Source organism: Xiphophorus hellerii, chromosome 4 (assembly GCF_003331165.1).
Source record: "Xiphophorus hellerii strain 12219 chromosome 4, Xiphophorus_hellerii-4.1, whole genome shotgun sequence".
Classification (NCBI taxonomy): Eukaryota; Metazoa; Chordata; class Actinopteri; order Cyprinodontiformes; family Poeciliidae; genus Xiphophorus; species Xiphophorus hellerii.
Window position 1 is genome coordinate 33,366,781 of NC_045675.1, and position 23,045 is coordinate 33,389,825.

The 23,045-nt window shown below is 38.8% G+C and overlaps 1 protein-coding gene across 1 annotated transcript in view; it reads left to right on the forward strand.

The window, feature by feature from the left end:
- lrrk1 (leucine-rich repeat kinase 1) overlaps positions 1–23,045 on the forward strand; it is a 52,473-nt gene that overhangs the window by 12,156 nt on the left and 17,272 nt on the right. Inside the window, exons 5-26 of the mRNA XM_032560282.1 lie at positions 1,573–1,752; positions 2,505–2,641; positions 4,249–4,475; positions 4,744–4,871; positions 6,059–6,222; positions 7,320–7,457; positions 8,828–8,940; positions 11,045–11,115; positions 11,872–12,001; positions 12,844–12,956; positions 13,381–13,595; positions 13,693–13,857; positions 14,532–14,704; positions 15,562–15,691; positions 16,071–16,230; positions 16,386–16,564; positions 16,647–16,744; positions 18,118–18,289; positions 18,363–18,529; positions 19,766–19,905; positions 20,591–20,849; positions 22,196–22,365. Of these exons, the coding sequence (XP_032416173.1) occupies positions 1,573–1,752; positions 2,505–2,641; positions 4,249–4,475; positions 4,744–4,871; positions 6,059–6,222; positions 7,320–7,457; positions 8,828–8,940; positions 11,045–11,115; positions 11,872–12,001; positions 12,844–12,956; positions 13,381–13,595; positions 13,693–13,857; positions 14,532–14,704; positions 15,562–15,691; positions 16,071–16,230; positions 16,386–16,564; positions 16,647–16,744; positions 18,118–18,289; positions 18,363–18,529; positions 19,766–19,905; positions 20,591–20,849; positions 22,196–22,365 (3,429 nt within the window). The remainder of the gene's footprint in view (positions 1–1,572; positions 1,753–2,504; positions 2,642–4,248; positions 4,476–4,743; positions 4,872–6,058; positions 6,223–7,319; positions 7,458–8,827; positions 8,941–11,044; positions 11,116–11,871; positions 12,002–12,843; positions 12,957–13,380; positions 13,596–13,692; positions 13,858–14,531; positions 14,705–15,561; positions 15,692–16,070; positions 16,231–16,385; positions 16,565–16,646; positions 16,745–18,117; positions 18,290–18,362; positions 18,530–19,765; positions 19,906–20,590; positions 20,850–22,195; positions 22,366–23,045) is intronic.

Below are 23,045 nucleotides of genomic sequence, written 5' to 3' on the forward strand. Positions count from 1 at the left end.
ATGTTTATGTAGCTGTAAAGCCCATCTGAGGTCCACGTTTGGTATTCACATTAACATTGTGTATAGTTGTGCTTCTTTGCACAAAAATCAATGTATGTTAATATAATTATTTGTGATATTTTTATGTATTTATTGTTACTGACTTTGTTTGATGTATTGTTCTGTATTGCTGGAGCCTCATCCACTCTTCTAAGACAAATTTCTGCCATGGGAGACAAATAAATGATCTCATCTAATCTTATCTTTTCTCATCTCATCTTAACTTTACTAAAGTAACAGTAGACATACTTTATAATAATGTTACTCATATAAAAGTAAAAAGTACAGTGCAGTGGAACTACTCCTAAAAGTATGGTTTTGTTTCCAAAAAGATACTCTAGTAAATGTAACTAGTCACTATCCTCCTATGCCTTTGTGTAGTACATGTGTATTGAAATGCAAGGTGTAGAGTACAGTATTCTATAGCACAAGGACAAGTATGCTACTTTGGATTAGAAGTGGGGACTTATTGTGTTAATTATCATTTTACACTATAAATTTTCTATCATAAGACGTTTGATTTATCATTGTCATTATAAGTTCAAGTTAATGGTGTTAAAAAATTGCCCCCCAAAAAAACTTTGTCAAGATTGTTAGTTTTCTCATTTGCTTTAATATTTGTTCAATGTTCCTTGTATACCAACAAATTTTAAAATCTGATTAGATACAGTTACTGTGTAGTTTAGTGATACAAATCACACTTTGTTATGTGACTGGTGTGGTAAAGACTGGTGTGTCATGCAGCCACAGCCAGACAGTTACTTAAAAAAGAAGTTATAAATAGTTCTTATCGTCATTTTTACCACTAAATATAGTGATTTAACGCTAAGTCCATATTGCCCATTCCTGCTCTGTAGCATGATGTCTACTTTCATTTTGTAGGACAGTGTGGTTTAAAGCAATAACACAGACTGCTCTCTAAAATTACCAGGATATGTGTAACTGCAGGAATTTTGATGAGCATGTTCTGATTTGAAGAAACATTTTAAACCAGCAAATCGCCTGCAGAGAACTAATCTGTACCAAAAAGTATAACATCCCTAAATTAAAGTTTTAGTGCAAATTTTACACCTTTATTCCTCCAGCAGGTGTATAAAGCCTGGAAAGGCCTGTTTTCTCTGCTCTAAATTCAGCTGTGTGGTGGATGGTATTTGAGCTGTGTAGTCCAACTTTATGCTTAAAGTTAATATTAGAATGATCAGCTGAAACCTCCACACCAGCTGGTAGCCTCTTGGTTCAGCTTGTGATTACAAAGCTCAATGTAGAGAACAGATATGATTGGTCAGCTTTACTGTCATTCTTGACAAAATCTCCTGAAGCGTTTACATTACATGGCCTGCTGTAAAACCCCACAAGGCATACCAATCTCTGAGCTAATGTAGCTCTTTTTCTGCCTAGAAACAGCTGAATGAGTTTTGGTTGGATGAAAATTTGCTGTGTTGCCGACATAACTGAGTTAACAGTTATGTTGTTTTTTTAAATATGTATATAAGTGATTAGTAACTATAATATTTCTTGTTGTCCATCAATTAGGTGTGAGTCTGAAGAGAGATCTGGTGAACTGCCTGCTGGCCACAGCCTGTCAGCAGGGTCATCTGGATGTGGTGCGTCTGCTGGTCCACAGCTACAATGCAGATGTGAAGGACTTTGCCATCCACAGCAATGAGTTCGCTGTCCTCTGTGGACTTCCGCTGTATGCAGCTGCACAAGCCAGTAAGAAGACAGAACTATTCCAGGGCACATTCTGCTCTGATAGCAAAACATGAAGAGTGTGATTTTCAGTTCCTGCTTTGTTTTGTGCGTAATTACATTTGACATCCCACTCAGTTCAAAAAGCATCCTACTGCTTCAGCTATGGCATTAAGACACCAACATGTTCATTTTTCCAGCTGTCCCTGGTTGTGCTTTATCTGTATGCTTTCTGAAAATAGCATGTAAGAAAAACTGGAGAGTTAATAATAATGATAATAATGCAGCAAACTTGTTTTGCTGCATTATTATGCAGATGTTTTACAAGGAAAGGAAAACATAGGCAACATGAACAGCTTCAAATTGAGATTGTTACTGAGGGGCCTAGACCAGTTTGAACAGCTGGGATTTGAATAGTCATTTTACAGATAGTTTGATACTTTAACATTAGCTTAGAGTAAAATTAATATTTATTTTAGCTTCAAATCCCTTTAACGTTTACCCTTCAGCTCATTTTCAAATAGTTTAGTTTACCAGACCTGCATTGTAAGAGAAAAACCAACGGTAGCAACTTAAGTCACTACAGACTTTGGCACAGTTTACATCAGCTTCATAGCCTGCGGAACTGTGAACATTCAGAACCACAATGAGGCATAAGGTATGTCCGTACAAATGTTTCAAAAGAGTTCAGGGAAAAGATTCCCTGAAGTTTTTCCTGAAAAGTTTAGCTCTGGCTTTTCTTGTAGATAGGATAAACTGAATGTTTTGTGTTTTAGGTAATGAGGAGATCGCTCACTTCCTGCTTGAAAATGGTGCTGAATTTTCATCCTACACCCTGATGGACTATCCAGATTTCAGCAAACTCCTCCTGAGACAGAAACTTGACAAAACATCTGGTGCAAATGGAGTGGAGGTCTGAGTCTTAACTAGTATATGTGAAAATAACATTAGTTTAAATGTATAATCTAGGTTTTTAGATAATCACACCTTCCCATAGGCAGTGTTTCAGAATGAATGAATGGCTAATAAATGAAGGGTGTCCATGTAAAGAGTAGATTCACCTAAAGTCATTTTAATGCATATTTAGATTATGGGTTAGCATTATTCAAATATTCTGAAAACACTTCTGATTTCATTTTATACCTAAGAAAATCATCACAGCTTTATTTATCGACCCAAAGCTTCCATTACAATCTTGCAAATTCCAATTAAATTCAAAAATACTTTATTTATCCCTAAGGGAAATGAAATGTCATAACTCATCTCATCCAAGTATCTTCAAAGAGTTGTTGTGGATGGTGATGCTGTGGGCAGAGAGGATCACCTGTAGCAGTCAGTCTTGCAAGTGAATCTGAAGAGCCTCTGACTGAAGACTGTTGCTGTAGAACAGTCTCATGTCTGTCATGACATGCTAACAGTTCAGTATCCAGGCAGCAGAGACTCTGTTTCACAGTAACTAGAGTTCAGATCGGGCCTAAAAAATCCCAACCGGGCCTGAGCCCATTGACACTGTGTCCAGCCTGATTCAGAACGACTCATTAATTCTAGTAAGAGGCTTGAGCCCAAAGTAACCCTGATATCAGAGAGAAAAGCAGCATGTTTGCTGCAGTCCATGAAGCCAACGCAGGTGTTGTTGTCAACTACCAGTTTAAAATACTTCCAGACCTTTGACTTTGCCATCTGCAGGGTTAGCAGTGGAATTTTTGGTGTTATTAGCTTTTGTTTAACACCTTCCAGCTTCATTGTGGCGCTTGTAGCTGGAGGTATCAAGTGGAAATCACCTGGGATGTGTGATTGATAGGAGCAGAGCAGTTCTGAGTCACATATACATTAGTTGTGCACTTGTTAGAGTCTATTAAATGTCTGCACCTTATTTCTTTCTTGCATCATCAGGGTAAACTATGTACTCCTCTATTTAGACTATATTAAGTAGAAGAACACAACTTTATATTGTACATTCTCATTTAGAATGTAGATATGTGCAGTGTAGGCTTATTAAAAATGCACCACAGAACCCTGAGCTCAACTGACCATCTCTTTAAATGTCTGTATGGTGAGAGATGAGCATAAAGACGTTGGAGTTGGGGATATGATCCTTTCTTACTTTTGGTGGATGGAAGAGATGGTTTGAACTTCCTCCTTCTCTCTCTTCATGAAACTTCTTTTTTCAGCTCCTCTGGGATTTGGGGTCATAGTTAAGGATTTATTTGAGCTTTTGTGGTGCTAATTAGCTGCCCCAGTTGTAAAAACATATCTTGTTGCCATAGTTACACATCATACCAACTGTTTAAAAGTGGCATGCAACCCTTCATCTAAAAACAATAAAATAAAGTTATGAACCAAAGTCTAGAAAAAAACAATCAGAACTAACACAACAGAGCTGCACCAACATCAGATCCATCAGATTAATGTTAGCAGGACATTTTTTATGGCAAGCAGTTCTAAGATGTCTTATCATTGGCCATATCTCTGAAATCATTCTTTGTGGGGATGAGTGTGTCTGTCTGTTGGTGTCTGCAGAGTGTCCGTGTGTACTGGAGCGGCTTGCAGTTACCATATTTGGATCTGGACTGGTTCATGGACGTCTGCTCCCAAATCACCCACCTGGACCTGTCCTCCAACAGCCTGGGTGCTCTGCCCTCGGTGGTCCCCTGGGGCCTCATCCATCTCAGAACTCTGGATCTGTCTAACAACGCTCTTAAAGAGCTGCCGTTTGCTCAGAACTCCCAGGATGTCATCTGCTCCAGGTATGGGACCAGATACGTCAAGACAGACAGAAATGTGTAGTTTAAAGGTTTACCTTTGTCTTTCTGTTATTTAGTTAATTAGCAGACCAGACATCAAGTTGTTTTATTTGAGCAAATAAGAACATTTCTCACGAGATTGTTGATATTTGGTTTTGCCGTAACGCAAAGATTAGAAGCTACTTTTCTATAGAACTGAAAGTATCAAAACAGTTTTTAAATTCAACAGGATAAATATTCTATAGCAAACTTATTTTTTTCTATGGTTCAGGTTACAGATGGTGAATATTTCTCAGAACCAGCTGAAGAGTTTACCAACTGGACTTCTCCATCTGGTCCACCTGCAGAAACTTTGTGTTGCTGATAACCAGCTCAGCACACTGTTTGACATCCCTGACAGTATGTTCCATATCTGATTATGTGGCACACGTTGATGGCTCAATGCATGTTATGAATGTTGCCATGTCTAAAACTGCAGTAGGTAACTTTTATAATCAATATGTTTTTTACATGTTTCTTTATACTGTCACTATGTCATGATTGCATAAAAGGAGACAAATAATCTGTGGAAAAACAAGTTCCTCTGTCTCCTTACATATTTAATATTGATAAAAACTACTATTTCCACTGGCATATTATTTCAGTTACAACATGTTAAAGAAAGAAATAAGTCTTACATGAGATGAAACACTGAGTCAATCAATCAAGAATTAATCAAAATGCATTTTGATTATTATTTTATTGAGATATTAAGCAAAGAATATGAGCAATGACTCCCCTGACTAGTCCAGGGAAGAGAAGACTTTTAATGTCCACCAGCCCTCTTACAAAGAGGGGAGAAAAAGGAAGCATCCCACCAGGTTCAGTTTACTTCACAACTCTGGTATTTGCACCTGCAGACTGGATGCTTCAAACCCAGGTCAGAAATACCATTTATTATGTTTCCAGGAAGCTGCCTCCAACATGAAGGATGCTTTATAGAGAAAATTCATTGATTGCTTGGTTGATCGAAATAAAACCAAATTTTGTCATAACAAACGATGCATTTTTCCAACGTTAGAAGTGAAATAATCTGCCAGTGGAACCAGTATGTTTTCATCAATATTAAGAAATTATTGGCATAAAACAAGATCCTATATTTTGCTGAAAAACTGGTATGTTTGTTTTTTAAATTAAAATGTCATGTTAATATTTTCTGAGGAGCAGCTTTACTAGAACCTGGGCTTACAGGCATAGAGAATTTAAAGGAAATAACAAGAAAGATAAAGTTTATCCAAATACTTTGCATTTATCATGAAGCAATTCATATTCTACTGGCCACATAATGTTTCCTCCCAGCTTTTAATATTTTTGAAGAAAAACAAACTGCTTCATTTTGTTTGTGACAATTTTGATCTGCTTTCAACTAGCGAACTACAGAAATCACAACCCAAACTCGCCAACCATAACACCATTCAGTAAATTAGTCAAGTATCATTCAACTATATGTCAGCAATACATTACAATTTACAAATAATATTACTCTTTAATTTAGTTTAGATAGTTTTCTTCCCCTATTTGATTAAATCTTGTTTTTGCTCTTCCAGCTGTGAACTGGATCGGTCTGCGTAAGCTGGAGGGACTGGATGTGTCTGGTAACTGTCTAACCAGCCTGCTCACTTCAGTCATGCACTGTTTAAAGTCCCTGCGCTGCCTTGATGTGAGCAGAAACAAACTGAACGCTTTCCCTGACCCCTGGGCCTGCCCACTGGTAAGAAGTCATGCAGCTTAAGAACAACTGTCTGATTCATTCTATTAAGAGTTTGGATAAACATTAATTATTACTGGTTGTGGTTTTTCGTGATATGTTATCATGACTAAGAGGAAAATGTCAAAGGGTCTGACTCTTGGAGCTTAAGTCTTTATCCACGTTGCTGAAGGTTTAGTGCTTAAACTTTCAGTTAACCAGATGACATTTAATTCCATTTTAGGAGACTGACTGTTAACATTATTATTATTATTATTACATTTTGAAGAGTATGCGTGCAGTTTTTATAATTAGGCATGCCAATATTGTGTAGGGCTGCAACTAATGATCATTTTATCAATTAGTTATTCTATCCATTATTCTGACGATAAATCGGATTTTAAAAATTTCATTCTGCAGATTTTTCATTTCAACACTTATGCCTCTACAGTATTAGATATACATACAAATATGTGAATAAATTCCTTTTTTTAAAATAAACATTTTATAGCCTGAAATGCAATGACAGCATTCCTTTAGTGAATGCAAGATCATTTGTAGCAATGTATGGTTCTGCAGTTCTTCTAACATTAACAGCAAAAGGTGCTGAATAGGTGTTTTTTTTTACTACAGAATCTGAACCAAGTGAAGATGAAACTGTCCCACTTGACAAGTTTTAGGCAATAAAATATTATTTTTTAAGGTTTTATTGGCTTTAGTGGCTTTTATTTGATAGTGAATTGACAAGAAAGTGGGTAATGAGAAAAGTAGGAAGCCATTCAGCAAAGGTCACCAGGCCTGGAATCGAACCTGTGACAGCCGTGTTGAGGACTAAGGCCTCCATATGTGGGTTGTGCTTAACCCCTGCGCCACTACAGCACTCCTGATGTGCAGAATGTGCCAAGTTTTTATTCGATAAAAATTAATTATCAGAATCATTGGTAAAAATCAAAATTAACTTATAATCGTAAATTTTATGGATTGAAACAATTCATTCGACTTTGGTTTCCATCGCTCACGCTGTAATCAAAGTACAGTCACAGACAGAAAAACTACAATACACAGTTTTTCTGTTATGGTAATAGTAACAGCCTGTCCACTTATCTGACCCTTTCATGTAGAATCAATGCAAAGCTTCGTCCAATCGGATCGAGAATCTTCCAAACACCATATCCATCTTCTGGAGGACTCAGCTGCAGGAGGTGGACTTCTCTGACAACTACCTCAAAGAGCTTCCTTCCTACATCTTTGAACTGGAGGTATGGACCATCATGTGGATTGTTACTAGACATTTCTGTGCGTTTAAGATTAATTACAAATCTAAAGCGAATTTTCTATGACAAACATGACTGTGTACGTCAGTCATCTGAGTCATGACTACTGCAACCTGAACAACCAGAGCGTCTATCTACCCACATTAAAATGAGACTTTATCATTTCAGTTCTATTAATCCAATATTAATCCTAAAAGGACATGAAATGTTGTAAATCATATTTTCCAAGTGACTTCAAAGAGTTGTTGTGGATGCTGATGAGAGTGGACCGGGAGGATCTCACGTAGCAGTCTGTATCACAGCGGAACAGGAGAAGGTTCTGACAGAAAGTCTTCAGTTGCTATGTGACAGTCTGATGAAGAGGATGTTACTGGTTCTCTGTAATGTTCTTCATGAATTTTATTTCCCTGGTTTATGCTGAATATCTGTAAGAAGCAACTTCATGAGAGAAACTGATCCTCATGTTACCTGAAGCACAATCTGATTGTGGTACAGTGTGTTCCTGTTAATTATTGAAAAATTAGGAACTAGGTAATTCCTTTATTTTATTTAAATATCAATGAATTGTGACAAATTTTCTTGATACTTGTTTTGATATCAGATGAGGCTGTATGGGCTAGTATTCTGACCTGCCTCTTACTGTCTGTACATTCCTGTTCAGATCCACATTCACCTAGAAATTATTTAAAAATGACTCAAATCATAAATCGGCTATAACCAATAATTTTATAGCTTGTTATGGCTCATGGAACGGTCAGATGGCGGGGGAACCGTGGAGGTGCAGGGAGGAAGGGGGCTTGTCCTGTCACACCGTCAGACTGCTTCCTTTCTTTTATCCACCTTACTTTACACATTATTCTTTATTTAACAAAAAGGAATGAAAAAAATATTAAATAAAACAACAAATAAACTCTTTTGAGTCCGATGTTTTGGGTTGACTTACTGACCTTACTACCAGATAGGTGGATCTCCAACTTTGATATGCTATATAAAATCTTAGTTTGTTGTTGCTTGCTTTACTTTGAATACACTACAGAACATGAGGTGGTTTCAGTTTGTTTGCATTCAGAAACTTTATGTGTAGCAGGAACTCTGTCAGCATCAATGTTCTAATGCAGGGGTGCCCAGAGTGGGTCCTGGAGGGCCGGCATCCTGCATTGTTTCAGTTCTCTCCCTGGTAGCAACAACCTTTTTAGCTTGTCAATGTTCTTCTTAGGCCTTCTAATGAGCCATCATTGGATCCAGGTGCATTAAACCAGGGAGAGAACTAAAACATGCAAGATGCCGGTCCTTGAGGACCCACTTTGGGCACCACTGTCCTAATGCCTCCTGCCTCCATCTGCTCTTCCCTTCAGGCCATCGTCTCATTAAAGCTGTGTGGGAATCTGATTGAAATGCTCCCTTCTGCTAATAAATGGAAGTGCTCGAAGCTCAAGACTCTGGATCTGTCCAGGAACCAGCTCGGCAGGTCGGTCCACACGCTCATCCGGAAACACTTCCTGGTTCACAGGCAGGCGGCTAAAATTAGTCTGGCGGGAATAACTGTGGATGTCAGCTGATGTGAAACTGAAACGCAATGCCTCTGTGGTTTTGTTTTGCTCCATCTGGATAGTAAGGCTATATAAAATTTTATATTGTGATGGGTTTAGTTATAATAATGACACTTTTAAAAAAACATTTTCTTCAGCCCTCCTTTTAGTACATACACAAGCCCAATCCAGCTGCTAGGTTTACTGTGCAGCTTCGAGAAGAAGGGGGGACATGTGGCAAAGGAACTGAGGACGAGACCTGAAATCTGAACTTCCGCCTCCGCACATGCGGCGCCGGCTCCGTCACCACGCCACACAACACCACATCTACATTATTATTTTTTTAATTGACAAAATAGAGCTGTTTTCTTGTATTTCTTTCTTTTCTTTTCCTCCCCAGACACTTTGTAGCCACCATTTCCTGGTAACCTGGGCTGTTTCGCAGCCTCTTCTATAACCATTGAAAGGCCTCGGAAGCTTTTCAGTGATTCAGTAGTTCACAACAACTGTTACTATGAGTTATTGAATTTCTGCAACGGGTCATTATAACACCTAAAAACAGACAAGTTCCACTTTTATATGGAGCAAGAGTGATCACTTCTTCTTTGCACCGTGTCATTTTCCATTCCATGGAGTTCTTGGTTAACTCAGCGACGACAGTGATTGTTCTAAAGGTTCTGTGTGGTTTTGTTTACAGGCAAGTGTGCTCATCTAGGCAAACTTGTGATTTTATATTTTATGTTATATTTATTCAGCCTTCATTCTAACTGTACTATCATCAAAAGATGTGAGGGCCTTATAAATAAAATCTACTATAACATTGACATAACATAATATTTAACATGCTAAATGTTTGAGATAAAGCTCAAAATCATTATTTTTACAAAAATATTATCCATTAAAAAATGTCATATGATGTCCAGAATAATTATAATTGCAGTTCTTTTTAAAATAAAGGCGATTGAATGCTAAAAATTTCCTCTGGGGAAAAAAATACAATTTAATTCAAAAATATTGTATTTATCTGAATGGAAATTAAATGTTGTTGTAAATCTTATGAGGCAAATATCAAAGAATGGTTGTGGATGGTGATAATGGTGTTAGGAAGGATGTCCAATAGCAGTCAGTCTTGCAACTAATCTGAAGAGACCTCTCACTTAAGACTGTTGCTGTACCTTAGTCTCATGACCTTCATGCTATGCTAACAGCTCAACATCCAGACAGCAGATGATATTCCACAGTATCATCTCCTGGCTGATACCATCAGTTGTTGGCAGCTTTTCTAATCCATCAGTTTTGCTTTTGTTGCTCCTCTTTTAGTTCCTGTCTGGCCGTACGGTTAGAGAGCATTAGTCTGGATATGATTCTTTCCTATTACAATAGATGGAATAGATGACTTAAGCTTCCTCTTTCTCTTTGCTCTCTGGTTTTGCTCTGGATCCATAAAGTCTTGTTTCCACTCCTCTGGAGTTTGGAGTCATAGTTCAGGTATTACCGTATCTCAGCTTTCGAAATGCTAATGAGCTGCTACCAGTTGTAAAAATAGCACCTTGTTGCCACAGTTATGCACCATAACAACTGTCCAAAAGTAAGAGCAAAAATCCTTCCAGCTGCTCGGCATCCAGAACCAGAGGGAATAATTTTCCAAATATGCAATGATTTAACCAGAAACATGACAAACAAAAGTCTGGAAAACCAATCAGAAGCAGCGTAACAGAGCTGCTCCAACCTGCTGCCACAATGGGGGTGCCACTCTGGAACATTACTGACTTTTTAAAATATTCCTCAACCTAATTTCTGACTTATACATGCTATTTGACATTATTGTTAAATGTGAAAATGTCTGTCCTTTTTTTTTTTTTTTGCTGATTATCATTTACCTTGTTACATTGGGTGAAAAATCTGTCATCTTTTGAGTCAGCTGAGCTGATATTTTGAGCTAAGAGACATGCGTAGTGTGAATAATTAGGATGTTCCTAATTGTATGTAAGGCTGCTGAAGTTGAAGTGTACTTCTGACTTCATTCCAAATTCTGTCTTTTAGAACCGAAGAGGGGCCCAAATCCAGGAGACTAGCTTTCCTGACAACATGGAACAGAAGAGATCCAGACCCAGGTAACGGTCGCTCAGTCAGTTAGTCAGTTTCATAAGTCTGCAAATATCTTAAAGTCACTGTGTGTTACAAACAGCACTGGTCTTTGAGAATCGTTTTAAACATTTTATCCTGGTTTTAATCTATGTAAATATGGCTGGATTTAGTCTTAAATATCTGCATAGTTACTAAAATTGCAGAACTAGAGAAAGACTTTCTTGGCAGCAACATTTTACAGCAAAACTGCCCTTGAAAAAGTTTTGAAAATGAAATAGACACACAAATTAAGTTTGATGTGCATTTCTTTTGTCCAAGCAAAAGGTGCCAAAATATCCCCCAGATGTTTCCTTTCAATTTTCATATACATTTTTATTTAGTTTATCAAAATTTGCCTCTCAAATTACAATTTGATCTGCATATGTTGTAAACATCCCTTTGAAATAAACATACAAATTTATGTGTGAGGTATTTTTCTTTATTTAGGAAAACAGCCTGAAAGGAGATATTATTAAAATTTAAGGTCAAATTAGTCTATTATGAAGTTACTCAATCTTCTCTTCAGGCATCTGTGATCACACACCTGCTATTGTCCATTTTTTGTGTCTGTAAAGATAATTTACTCAAAAGCTTTTGAATGCCACCCTGTGCTGTAAACACTTACAGTCTCATTATAAAATGTTTCACTCCAACATATTTATCCATTCATATGCAGCAGAGATGTGTATTGTCCAGTGTGTCTGAGCTGTGAGCTTTAACTCTTTGTGTTCTCTGTTCCACAGTGTGTCCCATTGAGTTCCCCAGTGTTCTGCGAGATTCCCTGGAAGTGTTGATCCTGAATGATAACCAACTGGAGTGTGTTCCCCAGTCACTGTGTGCTCTACACAACCTTACTGAGCTGTATCTCTCTAAGTGAGTCTCTCTGTGTGTCTTGTGCATCTGTCACAGTGAAAGTCATATTTAGGATTAAAAATAAATACAGTAATTTCCTTTAGTAAAGGATCGGTATTATGTATTTTCCAGGCACATAGTGAAATCTTATAGCACAATCAAGTAACTATGTCACCTTCAGTTATAAAAAGGCTGTATATATCAAATATAATATATATGAATATGTGAATTTGACTTCACGTCATAGCTGCATCTGACGCCTTAAAATAGGCTTCCAGCTCTTCAATAAGCTCCTATCCTTTCCAACACTCTGCCTTCAGCACGTCATCACAACATTGGTTTATAGTTATGTTGTTTGGAACTGCTCTTATGAGCATGATAGTTTGTATTATGAGCTCTGCAGAAGTACAGGCCCACCAGGTGCTTGCTAATTGTTGCTGCTGCTAGTCTGAAGGAGCTGAGTGGAGCAGACATTCTGCTCTGTGAGGCAGAATCTCACTTTGGAAACTGCAGCTCCAAGGTAGAGCTTTGGGTTAATAGGCATCGCTTTGTATGAACACGCATTTGGCACCCATGAATGGTTGCCACGGGAGATTCAAAGATTCCTCAAACTTGCTTGGAAGAATCATAGTAACACACCAGGTATGTTTTTTGTGAGAGAATAACATTATAACATCAGAGAAAGCTTAAAAAATTGATTGTGTGTAATACCCACCCTTTAACTAAGATTGGTGTTATTTAATATATTCTTCTAAAAAGAAGACACTCATCCAAGTACCACAGCTTGGACATCCAGACAGTGTGATAGCTGTGAATTCCCCTTGCTGTGACTCTCTGATTGATGTTACGTTTCCTGCTGATAGTAATCCTGGAATCCGAGAACTACCAGCAGAACTGGGACAACTTTCCAACCTGTGGCAGCTGGACATTGAAAACCTCAACATCAACAATATTCCACAGGCAGTAAAAGATGAAGGTACTACTTCACCACAAAAACACTCTGATTCTTCTCACAGATAGATCTAACTGATAAGGTTTTAACTGATTGTCTGACTGTGTAGTTGTGTGACTGAAAAACTATAACTTCCATTTTTAAGGAATGTTTTATAAAAACAGAATGTCTTACTGCCAGCTCAGTATTGAGTGGTCAGCTGTGCATCCTCTTAGATTGCTGGTTCTATCATTTTTTCCAGCTGTTGTTGACAATCTCCTCCTAATGTATGCACTAATGACTCCATTTAGCTCTTGATATTGATATTGGGTCATTTTAGACACAGTACACACAGTGGCAATGGGATCCTGTGAACAATACCGTAAAGTACTGATGAATCCAATAAAACATGGTAAGCACTTGTGCTACAGATTCAGGAATAAAATATGTGTGGTGTGTTGGGAAACAGGCACCAACTCTGTCCTGGCGTTCCTCCGGGCGCAGCTTCGAAAAGCAGAGCCCTGCAGACTGCTGAAGATGCTGGTGGTCGGTCCGCCCAGGCAGGGGAAGTCGGCCCTGGTGGAGGCTCTACTGACGGGCAAGGCGTCTCCCTTCACCCCCTCAGAATGCAGTATCTCCACCTTCAGCTTGGAGCTGGAAAAACCCAATGCAGGCAAAAATAATGTGAGGAAAATGCAGGGAACCCATAACATGTGCTTACTGTCAACTCAGCATGCACACAGACTCAACGCTGGAACATTTCTCCATGCGTCCATCACAGAAGGAGTCAGTCGTGTTCCATGTGTGGGATATTGGTGGTCCGGCCAGCATGACCACAGTCAACCAGTGTTTCTTCACTGATAAGTCCCTGTATGTGGTTATCTGGAACCTGGCTCTGGGAGAGGAGGCTGTGGCCAACCTGCAGACATGGCTTCTCAACATAGAGGTGACTTTTCTCTATCACACTTTTATATATACACACACAGGCACACACACGTTTTTATTTCTCCCTATATTGACCCTTTTCATTGCCTTTCATTCATTTTTCATTCAATTACTATAGTGTAACCTTGACCTTTACCCTAACCCTAACCATTACCAGTTTATACCTAATCCTAAACCTAACATAAACTCCACTCACACTTTAGTCCTAAACCCGACCCATAACCCTAAAACAGCACCTCTTCCTATGTGACCCAGACTTTGAGCCCTATAAGGAGCAGCCAGTCTCCACAACATTGTATTTGTTGCAAAAATGTGCCTTACAATTTAATACAAGGACACACACATATACACACACAAAAGTTTGTATTTTTACCCACATTTGCACTTTGTATTAACTTATGTTGATATTAGCAACTGCATTTATGGAAGCCCCAAACTCTTACGTTACTCATTACCATTATACTCATAATTCTAACCTTAACCAAAACTTAAATCACACCATCCCTCCAAATCTAACCTTCACCTTAAAAAGGGCTTCCCCTGCATTAGAACTGCACTGTAAAAAAATGTCTCTAACTTAGTGAGAAATACCAGCAGTCAGTGTTTTCCACAGCGTTTCTATGTCTTAACTTTCTCCTACATGTATAATAACTTCCAGTGTTTTGTGTCCTCTAGGCACGAGCGCCCAACTCTTCTGTGGTAGTTGTAGGAACCCATTTGGACCTCATTGATACTAAGTTCCGCACAGAGAGGCTGGCAACACTGCGAGCTTATGTTCTTGCACTGTGCCGATCGCCGTCTGGATCGCGGGCCGCTGGTTACCCCGATGTCACCGTCAAACAGCTGCAGTAAGACGCAGTTTATCTGTAATCACAATTATTAATAGCTGCATAAGCCTAACATTGATGAAATCCTTGTGGCACAACACTGTTGAGTCACATTTCAAAAGGAAAGTCTGATTTTCATTGGTTAATTTCTAAGAAATTTTTATTCATTTTTACTTTAATCAGTTTTATGTTATGTCAGTGAGAATTGTGGGCTTTTTGGTCAGCAACAGAGGGATGCCATCAGTTCTGTCCGGTGCCTACAAGTTAAGAAATGCTTCCTGATAAAAGTTGTAGCAGTTCTTACATGAAAACCTTTTGACCCCCAAACACAACCAAGCACACACCGTCTTCCTGTTCATCAGGTGTATACATGTGTTGATGTGTCCTTTGACTAGACCTTGAACATGTAGTTGTTGTCTACCAATCATGTCTGGTGGTGAATGGATGTGGTAGCCTGAGAGTGTGGATGAGGGAATGTGACAAGAAGTCTGAAATACTTTGAGAAGTTAGGATGAATAAAAACACGTTTTCACTTCCTTATTGACAGGTCTCATAAGTAAACAACAGAACTGTGTTTTTGGACACAGAAGTTTCTGTTTTCTTTTTTCTTGCGTTGCCTCCCAGACAATTTTGATCAAATTAAAAGATGACTGTAACTTGTAAATTTGAATGACTGTGTTGCTGTACTTTATCTACATCATAAATATACCTACAGTATAGAATATTTTATGTTACCTTGGCATTATTTCCCAGCTGCCAGAAGCGAGTTTCTCTGTAATCTACCAGAGGAATTTGCTATTCGTCAGACATCCAAAGTGTTTCCAGAACATGAATGAAACCTGCTGCACTCATCTGTTTGTGTTTCTCCTGGCGCTCAGTGAGGTGTCGTGTAAGACTCTGGAGGGTTTCGATGGCCTGAAGATGCTGCTCTACAATGTGTCTCTCTCTATGAAGGACAGTAGCAGCAGCAGCAGCTCAGGCTGTGGGAGCAAGCTGCTGGCCAGACTGGTGAGTTCTACTCTGATCTGATCATCTAATATGTGGACTCCCCGTTTACTGGGTTTATTCCTTATGATCGCCTCTCCCACACAAACACTTTCTGTGTGTGAGTGGATGTTTTGCTTGATAATCTGAAAATCAAAGTCATGTTCTCTGATTGGTCCCATTTTCTTCTGCTCATCTGGAGATTTTTTAGGCTCTTGCTCATCCTAACTTTGCTTTAAACTGTGTCCCATGTTCTTCTGATGATGTTTGCTACGTATGTGTATGTAAACCTGTGGTTTCAACTGTATTTTTGGCTCACCAAATAACCAAAGATCATGTTGCTTATGTGAAATGGAAAAGTGCTGCATTTTTTACGTTTGTTTTTCTGTATGTTGTCTGTCAGATTCCCAGGAGCTATTTGATCCTACAGGAGGCAGTGATAGCAGAGAAGAAGAGGAGACATGCTGAAGGAGAGGTCCAGTACCTGACTGAAGCTCAGTTACTCAGCATCATTGAACAGAACCCAGAGAGTGACATCAGAGATTATGAGGACCTGCAAACTGGTACGCAGACTGGAATGGAAACCCATTTCATGTTCTAACACTTTAATAATGGCTCAACTCATAAATGTTTTCAGTAGACCAGAGTATTTATCCCATTTACAGGGAAAAGACCTGGCTATGACTCTCTGCCTTTCTCTTCTTTGTACTTCATCTAGCCATCAGTTTCCTGATTGAAACTGGAACCTTGCTGCACTTCCCTGACACCAGCCATGGCCTGTGTACTCTGTACTTCCTGTGTCCTGTGTGGCTGTCAGACTGCTTAGAGAGGATTGTACATCTGAACTCTTGTCGTCCTGTCCCCAGGAATGGAGTGATCAAAGTGGAAGACCTCAGGGTGAGCCTTCAGTGTCCGCTGTTGTGTTTAATGGTGATTTGAAGCTTCTGCAGACTCTTCTGCTGTGATCTCTGCTGTGCAGAAGCTGCTGGCTGGAACAGGATTCACCCAGGAGACAGAGGAGCAGTACTTCCAGTTTCTGGCAAAGTTTGAGATAGCTCTGCCTGTTGCCAATGACAGGTAAAACTGAGCAAATTTATTGGAAAAATAATTTTGATCATATATTTTACATGACAATATAAAAAGTAGTGATGGGACTTTTATTCCAGAGTTTGTAATTTTTTCCATCACATTTTAATCAAAAACAAAACATAACCAAAATAAGCAACATTTTCAATTCATTTTTGCTGCTAAATTATTTAATAAACAGACACATGAAGTCAACAACAGATATTTATAGTTTAATATGTTATTCAGGTTCTTCAACCATCAGGTTGGTGCAAAGTTATTTTCTACCCATTCATCTTTCCAGAGTTTCAGGAACCCCTGATTGTTCATGGAACGTCTGTAGAAATGTGAGCTGTAGATGCTGACATTAGCATTGGTGAAGTCTGTGCTACTACATGTTTAGCATTAAGATAATATTTTAGGCTTGAATAACTTCGCTGATAGGCTAACTACTTTTAGCGCAACTTGCACACAACAGGTTTTGTCCAACGTTTCATCAAATTGTTTTTTTAAGCAAAAAATGAACGCCAAGTGTTCCCAGAGAAACGGCCTCGTCGTCCATCGATGTTATTTGCTGATGTCACTTGAGCATCAGATTTACTTGGGTATCAGAAGCACAACACAAAGGTTCTGGCTTGGGACAATTAAGATTAATAGTGTTAAAAAAACATTTAACGCATTAAAATTCATCCATCCATTTATTTACCTTATCCCATTGGGTCGGGAGTGGTGCTCCAGTTGTCCTCATTAAAATTGATGTAATGAATTTCTTGAAATTAACGCATTAAAGTCCCAAACCTAATTAAAAATGTTTTTATTTTATATCCATATAGTTAAATTCGCTGTTTGATAATCATATATCCAAATGTATGTGAATAACACAAGCTGCTGTAGGGTGTCCTAATTCTTTCCCCTGACTGTCCTTCATGTAAACAGTTACCATCAACAGCTTCCCCACCTCAGCAGCTACACACTTTATCCAAGATGATTCATTTCCACTTACATGTCATCTTAATCAGTTCACATTAATTCAATGCAGCCACAGCAATCAGACTAAAGTTTACCGGTAGTTACATATAGTTCAGTTTGATGCAGTTTTGTTGTATTTTCAGGTTCAGTCAGTAAATTCTGTAATCTGCGTATTCCAGTCCTCCATCCTGAGCAGCAGAGAGGAACAGCTCAATTTAAACAGGAAGTAAACATCAATCTGATCCATCTGCCTCGACTGAACCAAACAATAACAATAGTTTAAAAGTTGGAGTCAACATCCAATATTCTTACCATTATAAACTGAATCATCTGGAAGAAGAGCGGCACCTGATAATGAAGTGAATAAATCTAAGTTTTTCTGTTCATCTTTATTCTTGCTGTGTCTCCTCCTCTAGATATTTGCTGCCACATCTCCTTCCTCCAAAGCCAGCCATGGACATCCACAGCTTCCACCGGCACACCAACAACACGCTGCAGCGACTCTTTAAGATGAGCTTCGTTCCCGTTGGCTTCTGGGAGCGCTTCATTGCCAGGATGCTCATCAGCCTCACAGAGATGGACCTTCAGGTGAATGCTCAGTAACCACCATGTTACTGTAGAGACTTCTTCATGATTGACATATATTTTGCTGTTCCTACAGTCGTTTGATTCAGCCAAAAACAGGAGCCTGAACCGCAGGAGTTCCCTGATCTACAGCTTCGCTGGCAGCCAGCAGAGGAACCGTTGCAGCACCTTCAGGGTCCGACGCAGCCAGACTATCTACTGGAAGGAGGGGCTTCTGGTCACTTTTGATGGAGGTTACCTCAGGTCAGAATGGGGGATCCATGAACGCTGACATTTACTGAGGAATGATAGAGCACAGCTGGTCAGAAGGACAAAGTTGTTCATCAGAATTCAGAAAGAGATGTTAACATTTGTCAAAAGAATTTTGTGGCAAAAGAAGAAATTTTTCGCTAATCTCATTAAACAACTGTTTCCTCAATCCACATAGCGACCTTTAACCTCATCCTCAGCCAAAACCTGGAACTTCTTAAAGATTCGTGCATCATGAGAGCATCAGCTGTCAAACATCAGCTGTTTACAGTCAAATGGAAAACTTACAACACTGCATGAAAGCATGTGGATATATGGATATTTAATAATAATTCAACAAAACTGAGATTCAAGTAATAAGACTTTATTTAAACTTAAACCGTTTCACACTTAATGTAAAATAGCATCTTATAGAATACATTACCTGAGTCACACATTTATTTCCACTGAAAAACAATCCACAAGTGTCTGATGAGAACATTACCCAGCACTGTGAAAGAGGTTTGTCCTGTTTAGAACCATTTAGCCTGCTGTGCTCCTGTCTGTTGGACTGAAGGCAGACTGCTAGAGCTGTCTGTCGTGTTTTTATTGATTTGGTATTTGGTATGGAACCAATTCTCATTTTCAACAAAAATAACCTGTTCCGGAAACATCAAAACATGAGACAGGATCTCATACAGCAGAAAAGAATATCATAAAATGCACAAACAAACAAAAAAATACAGCCATGTATTTGATATATTTGGAGTCCAATCCCAGATGTTGTTCTCAGTGGGATTCTGTGGACTAACTGGAAAACTGCAAACAGCTCACAGCTGAAAGTGACGAGTGGGGCAAACTTTCCTCAGAGAATATCAGATTCTTTCTGCTATTTACAAGAGGACAGGGTGTCCTAACTTTTTATATGTTAGAATACAGATTATTTTTGTTTGTTTGAGTAAAGCAAAATAATATTTATGCTTAATTTAAACCACTTTCTTATTCCAGCTGTAAATAACAAGCTTAGTCATTGACATGTTAATATTATTTGTTAGAGAACTAAATATAAAATAAGGTGTTCTTATTTTTCAGCATATTCTACTGGACTAATATAAATAAAATTTAAAAAATACACACCAAAAACAGCACTTTCAGCTACTCTACTGGAGCTCATTTATTGAAAATGTATTAAAAAGACTGATTGAATTTCTAAGACTTTGGCTGACGGAGGCCATGTGTTCATGTTTGCAGTGTGGAGTCATCGGATGTTAACTGGAAGAAGATGAAGAGTGGAGGCATAAAGATCCTCTGTCAGTCAGACATCAGAGACTTCTCTGCCATGGCCTTCATCACTGACCACGTCAACTCTCTGATGGAACAGTGGTTTCCTGGTCAGCGCTCCTTTCCTCTCATATTTGTAGTTGAAGAGGAGAACAACTTCTTTTCACTTTAGGATGCTGTCCTGCTCTTATTTAAAATTTACACAGAAAGAAAATTAATGCTGCTTACACATGTGATGTTTCGTAATGAAACACTTCTTGCTCTCAGACTTAATGCTTCTCACACTGAACCGTTCTGCTTCTGTCTGAGAGCCATGAGTGAAATGTCCAGTGATTGGCTCACTCTCTGGTCTCCCCTCTATGTTGATGTTCACTGAACTGTAGTGTTGATCCCAGCCTGTGTGTACTCCAGCCAGTGCTGCAGGTGTGCAGATGCCACTGACTAGTAGGATTCACCTAAACCTGGTGTGAAGAACTGCCTGGCAGCAATCCATTACATGCAAGACCTTGTTCTGTTTTTACATATTTTTTTTTTAGCTTTCTTGATGCTAATCAGCTCCTTCCAGTAGTAAAAGCCTTACCTTAAAAAAGTAAGAGCAAACATCTTCCCAGCTGCTCAGCATCCATAACCAAAGGCAATAACTGACCAAACAGGAACCAGTCAGAAACAACGTAACAGAACTGCTCCAACATGCTGCCACCAGGAGGGGCGCTGCTCCTGGTTATTTAGCTTAGTGTTGCTTTTGCATCCATTAAAACAAGTAAATATCACTTTGTCTTCCTGTCCCTGCTCTAGCTTTGACAGGCACCCAGAGTGATGGGAGTCTCCTCATTGAGCAGTATGTGCCCTGCTCCCTGTGTGCCCCGAGGGACCAGCAGCAGGAGCAGGCAGAGGACGGCAGAAGAGGAGAAGCAGAGGTTCATTACTTCAACATAGAGGACTGTGTGCTGGCGGCTGTGGAACAGGAACACATCGTCTGTCCTCAGCATCCGGAGCAGCCGATCCCTCTGCAGGAGCTGGTCCCAGAACTGTTCATGACTGACTTTCCGGCACGGTAAACCGCTCTCATTAAACAATGCCTTACACTGCAGACTTGTGGACTGTTGATCCCACGTAGAGGGAAGTCACTAAAAACAGAATCAGGACTTTAAATGAGTTAAAAATAAACACTGTTATTAGGAACATTAAATGATTTTATGGATTTTCAGTGGAAGATAGGTTGTTGCAATGATAGGTTCTATGATCTATAAAAGTTGTCCGGAATAACTTGTATTCCTTCTGTTCTCCTGGTGCTTTTTACAGGCTGGTAGTAGATTAACACTTTTGATATTTGTTTACTTTAAACAGCACAATACTGACTGAGTAGTTATGGCCTCATCCATAACATAAACATCATCCCTGACTGTCGCAACCTGAATCATGTCAAAGTTTAGTTGGAACTAAAGGTACCATTAATGTTGGCTTGATGAACATCATGACTCACAGCTCAGCCAGGTGTTAATGGGAAAATGGGAAATGCCTGGTTCTGCAGTCACTGCAGCATGTTGTGAAAGCATACACATCAGGTCTGCAGCTAAGCATTACTTAGTAAGTCATGATTCTGACAATTAATCAATAAGTTGGATTAAAAAAATGTAAAAAATACATTGCATACATAAAATGCTAATAAACAAATACTTCAATTTCTTTCTTACTTAAGAAAATAAATATTTTATTGCCTAAAATATAATAACAGCATTTCTTTAGTAAACACTTGTAGCAAAGGAAGCATCTGCTGCTTAAACATCCTTCTAAAATCAACCAATGAAGCTCAGGTGTTTCTGGACTGAACATCAGTACAGAGCAGGGCTGACATGTTGAGTAGTTTTTGGATCCACCAGTTATTAACTGGACCACAAAAGATGCTTTATAGGATTTTTTTAAGCCAAAATTGACACTTGAAAAATTCTAGTTAGGTCATATTTCCAAAGTTTTTTTTAAAATAAAAAACATATGGGTTTTTTTGTAAAGTTTGGCTTAATTACTGCCCTGTGTGTGTGATTCTTTCAGTAACAATTGTTTTAAGTCTTAGCAGTTAATCAATTATTAAATTGATTGATAATTATTTCAATAATTGATCCATCATGATTAATCCGATTAATCATATCACCCCTAATGCAGAGTCCTGTAATCTGCCCAGATGGATATGTACTATGGATATAACACAGTTGTGTGTAAAGGAGGGTTTCTGGTTCTATTTGTGCAACAGGTGGTCACTTGCACATTTTGCATAATATTATAATACAGAACTAAACACTGAAAAAGAATTTCCCAAGCGATGTCTACAGCTTAGGCGTGAAGCTTAGTAACTGGCATACTTACGTGTGTGTGTGTGTGTGTGGGTGTGTGTGTGTGTGTTAGGCTGTTTCTGGAGAAGGCTCAGCTGGAGCTGTGTGAGGAGGAACAGAACATTCTCGGTCAGGGTGGCAGTGGGACCATCATCTACAGAGCCAGATACAGAGACCAGCCGGTTGCTGTGAAGCTCTTCCACTTTAAGAGATGTCGACAGCTGTCAGCCACCAGCGATAGAGGTGCAATAGCTTTCTATATATGTGATTGCTTTGTTTATGAAAGAAACCATTGGTTTGGAGAATAATTTTACATGAAAATGGCAAATTTACATGATTAACCCATGATTTAATCCCACCGGCAACAATTGTTGCCAGAGATTTTTTCTAACTTCTAGAAGCTCTAAAATAATTGTTTTGACTTTTGGCAGCTAATTGAAGTTTTAAAATAAAATAATATTATGTCTCTCTAAGCAATATCAATTTCATGTATCTAGAGTGAAAGGTCACATGACCAGACCTCTTTACTTCCTGCCTGTGACGCTGGAGGTAAATGTCAGTCACAAACCTCTACAAGAGAAAGTCAGGAAAATACTTTAATAAACAAATATAAATAAAATATTTTGAACATATGTTCTTTCAAGTGTCTTCTACTGATACATGAAGAAAATTGTATCCCTTCATCCATATTTTGATCATAAGAAGAGTGAATGTAGGCATGGCAACAATTGTTGCCACTAGCATAATACATAGACAGCACTATGCTAGGTGTCCATAGCTTTGTTGTTTATTCTAAATGCCCTGCTGTTCCCACAGCTTAAAACCATCAGATATTTTAGATCTTCCAGACCTGAAGGAACCTCAAAGTGATGTCTTCTACATCATTGTCATTCCCACAGTTGAATCCCTCCCCTATCCCTCCC